Consider the following 11,222-nt stretch of genomic DNA (forward strand, 5'->3'; position numbering starts at 1 on the left):
CAATGCATTGTACATATTTATGATAGCTGCAGAATTAATTCTAAATGCCTATAAAGTATAAACTGAAATATGTGCATACTCTTTTTTTTATCAGTCTTATAAGTTTCTTCTGAATTAATTTAAGATCGATGCCCGGATAGTATAATAATAGTATTGTAATATCTTTTTTTATGACTATTGTAATCTTTGTTTATACAGACTACCATGCTGATTTTTGTATTCGTAGCTAATTCAACAAATATCTTTTATTTTCTTTTGAAGTATCCGTATTAATTTTAAAGAAATCCAAAAATACTAAAAACAATCATCATCAAAATTCATGATCTTTGTCTACATAACATATCTAAAAATTTCTTAGTATTGGACATTCTAGATATCACCATGTATACAAGTGATCATGAATCTTTTATCGTTCCCAATATTTCTGGATATCTAGAATGATTACCCATAAAAATATAGATAGACGAATCATCATGTATCAGTATTTTTATACTATCAAACAACTAGATTAACTATTTGGATGAAGAGGGAAAAAGAATGCTAAAATATAAAAAAAAATTGAGAAAACAAATGAAAGCAGAAACACTTGCATAGTTCCGTTGTGATTAATACAATTGAAACAGAGAGCCAAGCATAGCCAAATCTTCTCCGGCTAATTCTACGATGGAAAACTTTAAAGACATGGGAGGTTTTATTAAATAAAGAAGTTGTAGGGATTGATTCAAAAATTTTTTTAACCAAATAATTTTAAAAACAAATTGACCATGAATAATGCTTTTATAAAATAAAATTATTTAACTACAAAAATTTCACTAAAATTAAAATTACTACGTTTACAATAACTAATTATTATTATTATTATTATTATTATTATTATTATTATTATTATTATTATTATTATTATTATTATTACATAATAGTAAAATTTTTTTAACTATTTTAAAAAATAATTTAATTTAAACAGGTTACATTCATTTATTTTTGCAACAAAAAAATTTGGTTTATCAAATAAAAAAGATTTAACATTTCTTTGTTATATAACAAGTATATACATTATTAATTTTTTTAAAGGTTATACAACATAGCTTATGAAAAAAATAGTACAAAATGTTCTGGTAAAAAATTTTTTAGTAGCATTTTATATTATTTTTAAATATACTGATTATTTATTATTATTATTATAGTAGACACTTTGTTTGGGAGTTTTTTTTTTTTTTTGTTTACACTTTGCTTTGTGAGTTTTAATTCATAAACTATTAACGTAACAATTTTTTTTTACTTGTGTCCAATATTAATTTTATATATAGAGCTGAAATTGTTAATTCTTTATATGGATGTCTATCAAAAGTCCAAGTTGTAAAAAGTCCAGAAATCTAACTCCTCCCTAATTGCATCCAAATAAAAAATTCTTTCATTAATGATTCAGGCTTTTTTGTAATTATTATAAATTTTGGATGAAAACATAAATTTACAAACTAACTTGTACAATTGAATTACAATCACACGTTTAGAATCATTTTAAAAAGTCTTTTAAGGACTATTTTATACTTTCTCCATCGTAACCAAATCTCAAAATCATGATAGATGAACCACTGACTTGAGTATTAACCATTATTAAAGAATAGCAACATCTCCGTTATTTGTTTTTAAATATATTAAAGTAACATTAGATAATCAGTTTGAACTAGATTTTAGTTTAGTTCATTACTGCTTTATGATAATGTAATCAATTATATATAATGAAAATACGAAAAATATTTAATGTTTGTCTTAACTATACTCAATTTTTTTTTATCATTATACACATGTAATTTATATTTATAGAAAGGTGACATTCTGACTTGCATGATTGTAACACATCCATATGGATGTGAGCACTTCCAATTTGCAAAGATCAAAATCCTTTTAAATAAAAAAGGGTAAATATTTTACAGTTCGGCAACATTGAAAGAGTAAATGATTGATGGTGAATGGTGAGAAGGGAAACAAGACAAACAGTAACTATTTTGAAACGGAAGGAGTATCCGCATCCCATTGATATTGAAAGTTGAAACTACATACTTGCTTTGCATCAAATCACATGTGATGATGTGATGTAATGTTGCAATAAACAATCATAATTATGCAAAAGCTTATTGTATATCTTAAAGGGCACCAGGCCCACCAATAACGGTAGCTTGGTTATTTGAACTGAACTTTCATCTATGGAAGAAAAAGAATGCAAGTAAGGGAACAAGCTAAGGTACCCAATTTCTACATCAAGTGAACTGGGTTAGACTTATACATAATTACATTTTTCTATGCTATTCCCTTAGTTGGACGGAAGAAAACAACAATGATATTTCAACCGTCAACATCTAAGTTAACAGTAACAAAGTGACTACTACATATTGGTACAAATTTTCACTGTCAGTGAAAATAACATCTGTTCTTTTTTTTTTTCCCTGTTCTAAGACAATTTGGATAACTACATATCACACCCTCCTGAAAAATTTACCACCTTTCTTACCCATGCCTATTCCGGCAAGACTTGATGGAAGAAGTGATTTGGTGTCTGGCCTCCATTTCAAATCTATGAGAGTGGTGAATAAGGTTGCTAGTTCAGGAGAGATTTCACTGTCCTTTATGTTCTTACATGACACTACTTTAAGGCTCTGAAGCTCCTTCCAAGAATGGATTACAGATTCCAAACCTTCATTTGTTAGCATTGAGCATCCTTCTAAGTACAACAATTTTACCCGCCTGAAAAAGTACAAGAGTAGTAACTGTCAATGCATAACTCATAAAGCGTTTCAAGTAATAACTACATGTAAAAATCAAGTTTTAACATTATATGTTACAAATAAATTGGAGTTGAGGAATATTAATAGTTAATTGAAACTCCTCAATAATCTCATGGAACAGAGCCATTCCAACACCAACACCTGGATCACATCGAATCAAAAGTGGTTTTTGCACTTTTATGAACTTCTAAGATTTCTTTATAGATCTGCAGTGTCTAAAGACCAGATTACAGTTACAATTATTCCACATGTATGAATACAGAAACTTCAATAATAACAAATTAAAAGGCAGACATGAGAATTCAGAATTCAGAATTCAAATTCAGTGGGGATGTTAAAAGAGGACCCATTTACCTGCAAACATTTGCGAAGCTAAACATGCTATTGTCCAATCCCCAACAATCCTGAATAATGATCTCCTTTGCAGCCCTGCACACGGAAAACATGGCCGCAACGCTCTTCTTGTCGCGCAGCTGGCATTTGTGCAAATGAAGCCGTTCGAGTGCCTCGCAAGAACCCAAATACTCCTCTAAACCTGGATTATGATCGATCCGTTTGCAAGACTGGAACCTCAGTGTCTTCAAATTCTCACAAAATGAGAGTGCTGCCAACCACCCATCATCCATCCTGTGATCACAAAAAGTCAACTCCTCCAACATTTGGCAACACTTGCCAATGGCTTTGATCCCATCAAAGCTACCTTCACACCCACTTAGCTCAAGCTTCACCAGCCTCTTACACCCCTGAGCCAAAATGGTTAACCCAATATCAGACACAACTGAAGTGTACAAACCATCAACATTCCCCACAAGTTTCAAGATCTGCAAATTCGCGCAAGCCGCGATCCCTCGAAGTACATTGTCACTGCACCTCTGCAGCTCAAGCTCCTGCAATGTGGAACACTCCTCAGCCACACTCAGCAGGCCCATCTCGCTGGCTCCGATCACCGAAAGCCGGCGCAAATTGGGGCAGCCACCGGCAAGAGCAATTAGGCCATTGTCAATGACCTCAACAGGGAGCAAATTCTCCTCACCAAAACACCAACTTGGCGAAGACCCAGAATCAACATGCATGGAAAGATTACGATGGCTCAAACAAATTCCGGAATTTCTCGGAGAAATCAAAGACCCAGAGACCAAATCAACGTGATTTAGGTTCGGGAACCTGTGAATCAACCTACCAGACAAGAGGAAGTTCCAGTCCAATACCTTGAGGGAACGAACGAGTCGACCCTGGAGGTTGAGCCACCGCTTGCAAACGAGGGAATTTGAGTTCCTCTGAGAATCTGGAAGCTTGGCGAGGATCTTCAAAAGAAGCTCGTCGGATAAGAGTAGGGTTCGGTCCATGATTGAGAAATTGGGAATCGATTTCGGGTGTTTGGGGGAAGAAGAGAGAGAGTGAAGCTGCATAGCAACGACCATGGAGTTGAGGGGATTATTATTCTTGGCGTTGGTGTTGGTCTTGAGCCAGATATCGGACCACCTTGAAGCTCTCTTCTTTGTGGGAGAAGAAATTGGGAAATTGTTAGGGTTAGGGTTCTTTATAATCGCATTATGCTGATTCTGGTTCTGGGTATTGTTGTTGGAAGGTGGAAACGACATCGTTTAAGTGGTTGCGGTGTTGTTGTTATTCGTTCAAGTGCTGCACCAGCGTCTTCTTCTGCGTCAAATTTCATTCGATTCAGAAATCGGAAAATGTGGGAATATGAATAGTTTTTTTATTGAAAGCTCTCAACACTTTTTTTAGGGTCCAACGCCAACGGAATTGTTTGTTGGAGTTTTTCACTCTCTTTCAGTCTTTCTCTCTCTCTCTCTCTCTGCTTTGATTCTGAGACTCAGATTTTGAATATTTTTGTTATCATATAATTATTTTATTTTTTAATTATTTATTTGGAGTGTGCTGCTTTTTTTGTTTTCTTCTTGTGGCTGCTAACGGCATATCTCATTTCACAAAAAGACAAAATAATTGGGACCTTTCCTTTTTAAAATAAATTTTCTTTTTCCCTTCCATATATATATATATTAAAAGGTAAGTTAATAATGATGCTCAGTTACACCAGGCTTTAGGCTACACAATACACAGCTATCGCTTTTTAAGTTTTAACCTTTTAGATTTTATTTTAGTGTGATTTGACTCCCCAAATCCAGAAAATGTGGTAGTAATTAAGGGTTTACATTAATGTGAGGCCATTAAGTATCCCTTTACATTATTGAATATCGATCTCTTAATGATTTTATTAGGTTCTAATAAGATTTTATATATTAGGGTTATCTAAAATTGGATTGTTTTAGGCACAACATGTGGTTCAGGTTTTTTTTGGAAAAATATTTGACGTAAGTTAATATTGTGGAGCCGTCATCTAAGTTCTTCGTAAAAAGATAGAAGATTGTATCTGTAAGAGACTCAAATATTTAAGTTAGCAAATAAAAATTTACATTCTAACTTATTTACATTCAAGTAAAATACTTATCTAACTCTAATTAAGTTATTATAATCGCTTTTCAAATCCCGTGTCTTTTCCTTCTCCTTCTTACTAACATTTCAGTTGTTGTTTTTTCTTTTCTTTCTTTTTTCTCTTTTTTTTCGTTATCATCGTCGCTACCACCCTCGCTACCTTCTCCTCCTCCTCTTCCTCTTTTCCATTTGATTTCTTATTTTCTATGATGCACGGACATGGGACACAACACAGAACACGCAGATATGCGAATTTGAAATTCTTATAAGACACGGAATATATATATATATATATATATATATATATATATATATATAAAATATCTTTTAGATAAATTATAATGATATTTTGTTATTTTATTGATATTAAAATATAAATTAATTTTTTAATTATTTTTAATGTCTTTTTTTAATTATATAAAATATTTAAATCTTTTTTAATAATTAATAATATATAATATTTCTAAACTTATTTTAAAAATACATGTTAATAATAAGGCTGGACACGCTGACACGTGATGGTATTTAGGTGTGTCCAAAAGTGTCCGAAATTTTTTTATTTTTATTAATACACGGTTGAACACGGAAGACACGCGTGTCAGATGAGTATCGAAGAGTGTCGTGTCCAAAATGTATTCGACATGCGAACACGACAAATCAAGAAAGTGTCAATGCTTCATAGCTTCTTTTCATTCGTTTTCCTCCTCCCCCTTCTCTATCATCATCATCATTGTCATCATTATATCATCATCGTCATTACCGTTATCATCATCGTCATCTTCATTGTTACCGTCGTTATTATTATCGTTATCTTTGAATTTTTGTCATATTAATGACGTTGTCTGATCCAAAATTAATTTGGATGTGTTTTTATTCATGATTCAGTCTTTTTTATGTGTATCTGTTAAGAAATTTCGGTGTATTTTATTCTGATAAGTTTTGCATAATTCAAAACTAAGCACAAACGATGAGGGGTCCAATCCTTCTTTCTTCAAGGTGAGAGAGAATATTATCTACAACCCAACCAAAAAGCACACAATTTATCCCGATTATTCATGCACATTAACTTGCTAATGAGATGTCGCAGTACTAAAGTGTTAATCATTCCATAACTACTTGCATTGGGCCATGATAAATTACTCTACGTCTTGCAACTGCTTCTTCTTCTTTTTCATCATCATCATATTTTTTTTTCTTATTCATCTTTTCCTTCTTGTTTTATCTTCTCAAATTTTTTCTTGTTTTACTCTCTTAACAAGAATAAAAACAATGAACCTAGGTTCATTCAACTAAAAAAAATTAAAGAAAAAAGAAGAAGAAAAAAATACAGCATTAAATAAGACATTTTTGTGTTTTTGTAGCAAAGTTTAGGTATAAAAACTAAGAAATTTATGTGTATTTGTTAAGAAATTTCGGTGTTTTTTTATTCTAATAAGTTTTGCATAATTCAAAACTCTTCTTCTTCCTCCTTCTCATCTTTTGCTGCTGCTTCTTCTTCTTTTTCATAATCATCTTCTTTTTTTTCTTATTCATCTTTTCTTTCTTGTTTTTTACCTTCTCAAGTTTCTTCTTGTTTTACTCTCTTAAGAATAATAAAAACAAAAAAAATCAAGCAAAGAAGAAGAAGAAACACATAATGTTGCAAAATTACTAGAAAAAGATAAACCTACATTTATTCAACTAAAAAAAAAAGAAAAAAATAAAAAAAAGAGAAGAAGAAAAAAACAGCATTAAAGAAGACATTTTTTTGCTTTTGTAGCAAACTTTCGGTGTAAAAACTAAGAAATTTATGTATATTTATTAATAAATTTCGGTTTATTTTGATTCTGATAAATTTTGCATAATTCAAAACTCATCCTCTTTCTCTTCCTCATCTTCTGCTGCTGATTCTTCATTTTCATCATCATCTTCTTTTTCTTTTTCTTATTCATCTTTTCGTTCTTGTTTTACCTTTTCAAGTTTCTTTTTATTTATCTTTTCGTTCTTGTTTTACCTTTTCAAGTTTCTTTTTGTTTTACTTTCTCAATAAGACTAAAAACAAAAAAAAATCAAACAAAGAAGAAGAAGAAATATATAATGCTGCAAAATTACTAGGAAAAGGATGAACCTACATTCATTCAATTAAAAGAAAGAAATAAATAAAAAAAAAGAAAAAATGCAGCATTAAAGAAGACATTTTTGTGCTTTTGTAGCAAAATTTCGATATAAAAACTAAGATATTTATGTGTATTTGTTTAGAATTTTTTGGTGTACTTTTATTTTGATAAGTTCTACATAATTTAAAATTCTTCCTCTTCCTCCTCCTCATATTTTGCTGTTTCTTCTTTTTATTTCATTTTCTTATAATTCTTCTTGTTTCACTCTATTAACAGGAATTGAAAAAAAAGAAAAATAAATGCTACAAAATTATTAGGAAGAAAAAAAGAAAAAGAAAAAATACAGCAATAACAGCAGCAATAAAAGAACGTCGATGGAGAGAAAACACATGAAGAAAAAAAAGGAACGCGACGAAGAAGAAGGAAGAACGCGAAGAAGAAGAAGGAACGCGGACACGAAGAAGGATATGTTTGCATTAGTAAAGCGCGCGTGTGTATACGCTACGTGTAATGAAAGTGGTTTTTGTTGGGTTTTGACCAACTTGGTTGGAATTTCTTGTCAAAAAGATTTGGATGTGTAGCAGGACTATTAGTTAGCATGGGTTTTAGGCAGATTTTTAATAAATTGGATTCGAATTATACCTGAGGATGTCAGGATATTTATAGGTATATATGTAGAATCAATAACCGCCTTTTGGAGTAGTTCCACCTTTGATGATAGCTAACCGTTCTCTTTTGTTAGGGAGGTTGTTGAGATCTCCCTTCTAGATTAATAAGAAATATCTTAGGACTTAGTAACTTATTTAGATAAGTAGGGCTAGACCTATGTCGCTATATCCGACCTCTTATAAGGTCGGGTAAATAGTAATAAAAATTTGAATACTAATATCTGTAAAGTGTTGATTGAGTTTTACTCATTTTGGGCCTGACTAAGTTGTGGGTCAAGGTATGAATAATACTCTTATAATACAAAACTAAGCCCGTGTTTAAAAAAGGGATTAAGATTAAAAAATATAAATGAAAAAACAACCACTTGTATCTATGAATTTTATAAACGCTGACAAAAGTACTGATCAAAGAAGAAAATTAACGTTGAACCCATTAAAGATGGGTTCCATACGACAAAAATATCCAAATCCTACATTTTTGTTGAATTTTTAATAAAATTTTTAAATTATCCTCACCTTTTATCTTCAACCTCAACTCCACCACCATCTATTCTTTTCCAAATCTCAAATTTTCATATCCCTCATTTACCACCACCTTAACTACCTTCTCTATTCTCAACTCCTCTATAGTCTTAGGAGAAGAAGACGAAGAACAAAAAGTAGACGGCGATTGCGACTCAGAAATTGGGTTCTGATGGGGTGTCAAGAGAGGAACAAGAATGAGAATGAGATGAGATTCTTGAAGTTAAGCTTCTGCATCCGAGTTTCTCCAAAGAAAAAACCTTCAATGAACAAGAACTTGAATCTTTAGTTCCAAAAATTATAACAGGAGAAAGAGGACATTCTTGTTATCAGAAGAGACTCTCAGAGAAAAGAACTATTTTTCTTCTTCATCTTGATTCTCCTTATACTTTTTGTCCTTGTCTTCTTCACTCTGTCATGGCCGAAAATTATGGCAGGACAGGGGAGGCATTGGTTTCAGTTTCGGTAGGTCACTCAATTTCCGGTACGGCAGCACCATCAAAGTTCCGATAGTGCTACTGGAGCTTGAATCTGGTGGCTTTGAACTCATCATCGTGCCGAGGTAGAAGTAATCTATGCGCGGACTTGAGGGGCCGCTGCAGGGCTTGAGGTGGGTGTCGTCGGAGGTGGCAGCAATGTGTGGGAACAAGTGGATTACCTAGAGGCCTTGTCGCCGTTATTGTCATCGTTATTGTTGGCGTGAAAAGATGGTGGCGGTGGTGATGACAATAGTTGAGTAACAGAGAATAAAAAAAGTGATAGTAATGGAGAGATGTTAAAGTTTGAGATTTTAAGAAGAGATGGTGGCGGAGTTGAGTTTAAAGATAAAAAGGTTGGGTTAATTTGAGAATTTTATTAAAAAGTGAACAAAAATATAGAATTTGAGTGCCTTTATCATATAGAATCCATTTTTGATTGGTACATTAGTTTCTTTATTTGACGGATACTTTTATTAACATTTATAAAATTTATGGATACAAATAGTTATTTTTCTGACAGAAATTAAAAAATAAATATTAAATTAAATTTTTATATTATATTCAATACAAAATATACAAGACTAAATTATATTTCAGTATCCTTTTTAATTTAAAAATAACATATATAAATAAACAAAATTACTTAAATACTTTTTTTTCTTTTTTCTTTTATCTTTTCCAACTTTTTTCATAAACAAATAGAAAAATTCTTGCACTTCAAATGCAATGTACAAGAACCAAGAGGAATGGTTTGGGCTACACTATTTGTCAAGCAAACGCTGCAATGGTAGGCTCTCTTTCTTTCTCCTTCTCTCTCCCCTCTCTAAATTTAGTCTCTATCCAAAAAAATTTCAATCTCATCTATTTTTATTTTTTAAAAATATTAAAAAGACCGAAATTTTGTATTCTATAACTAAAATTTTAATTTTAATTTCTGATTACCAAACATAATATTAAGTTTCAGTCTCCAGTTTCAACTAATTTCAATTATTTATAAAAGTTTTGTAAATTATCATCTATTTTTAGTATTTTACTTTTTATGTTACAAGAAATTATTTTCATTCTGCAAATTTGAGAATAGTATATAATAAAATAGTAGCATTATAAATTAGAAGAATAATAATATCTACTCCATAATAGCAATGTAAAACTATTTTGCATTGAGATCTAAATAAAAACTATCACACCAACTACTAGTCTACTATTCTCAATTTTTTATTAGACAGATTGCAACGTAGTAGGTATGAAATTTTTGTATCCATCAGGACAGCACATTCAAACAATAACAGTTACCTATTCATAAAAAAGCTTGAATTGCAGATTTTAGGGAATTAAAAACAAACTCAATGGTGCTTACTTATAGTTTTTTACTTGAGGAAAAGAAAAGGTATCCCCATCTAAGCATAAAACGTTTTTACAAAACAAAAATATCAGAAATGTTCAATGACCAAACTTTTTTTACTTAATCAAATTTAACTAAATATCTCAAGCATTTTATTGTTTTCTCTCTACCACGGTCCACGGGTCTTTCGTCCTACCAACTAACAAACCAAACACTTTATTTTATGACTGTTTACAATATTTCAATTGAATCCTACAATATTATCTAACGAAGATTTCATAAAAATTAAATTGCTGACAGCAAAAACCCAACCTGACCCTTTCATCAAAGCACTTGTTTTATTTCATTTTTTTTCAAGTAGTTAAGGAGTAGATAATGTAAGCCGTTAACTGTTAATTTTGTTAGTTTCTTCAAAAAAAAAAAATTTCTATTAATTTGTTACTAGAAACAATCAGTGCATATTATATACTTTTGCCATAATTTACACATGAATTCATTTGACATCTTAGTTTATTTTTAATTAATTTGATTTTAACAAGAAAATCAGTATTTTATTAATATTTTTTCTAAAAGACAATCAATATTTAACTAATACAATATGTTGTATTTTTACAAAGTGATAAAAGATATTTTGGGAATTAAAAGCAAGTCTTTTTATAATAAAAGCATTTTAGTGTAAAAATAATATATTTTTAAAAACAAATAAAAATAAACAATGATACACATAATACTGGAGACATTATTAGATGTTCCAAGAGTAAACAAGAAAATTTACTCTTCAATTAATTTGTTACAATCGCTAAAATGACTTTGTTATAAACACTCATTAATGACTTGTAATTAATTAATATATCAATGATAAGTAGAACATCTAATGA

At 30.8% G+C, this 11,222-nt stretch overlaps 1 protein-coding gene across 1 annotated transcript; it reads right to left on the reverse strand.

Annotated features, from left to right (window-relative positions):
• Window positions 1-2,181: 2,181 nt before the first annotated feature.
• Window positions 2,182-4,644, reverse strand: LOC107629714 (RNI-like superfamily protein). Its single transcript, XM_016332580.3, has 2 exons — window positions 3,138-4,644; window positions 2,182-2,742 (listed from the first exon to the last, which is right to left on the reverse strand). The coding sequence occupies exons 1-2, from the start codon at window positions 4,382-4,384 to the stop codon at window positions 2,475-2,477; spliced, it is 1,515 nt and encodes a 504-aa protein (XP_016188066.1). The 5' UTR covers window positions 4,385-4,644; the 3' UTR covers window positions 2,182-2,474.
• Window positions 4,645-11,222: the final 6,578 nt, after the last annotated feature.

Source organism: Arachis ipaensis, chromosome B3 (genome assembly GCF_059453495.1).
Source record: "Arachis ipaensis isolate K30076 ecotype BB chromosome B3, ASM5945349v1, whole genome shotgun sequence".
NCBI classification, from domain to species: Eukaryota; Viridiplantae; Streptophyta; class Magnoliopsida; order Fabales; family Fabaceae; genus Arachis; species Arachis ipaensis.

Coding starts and splice junctions, on each gene's coding strand:
- LOC107629714 (XM_016332580.3), bottom strand. CDS start 4,384: ATGTCGTTTCCACCTTCCAACAACAATACCCAGAACCAGAATCAGCAT. Junction 2,743..3,137: donor AGCTTCGCAAATGTTTGCAG/GTAAATGGGTCC, acceptor GTACTTTTTCAG/GCGGGTAAAATTGTTGTACT.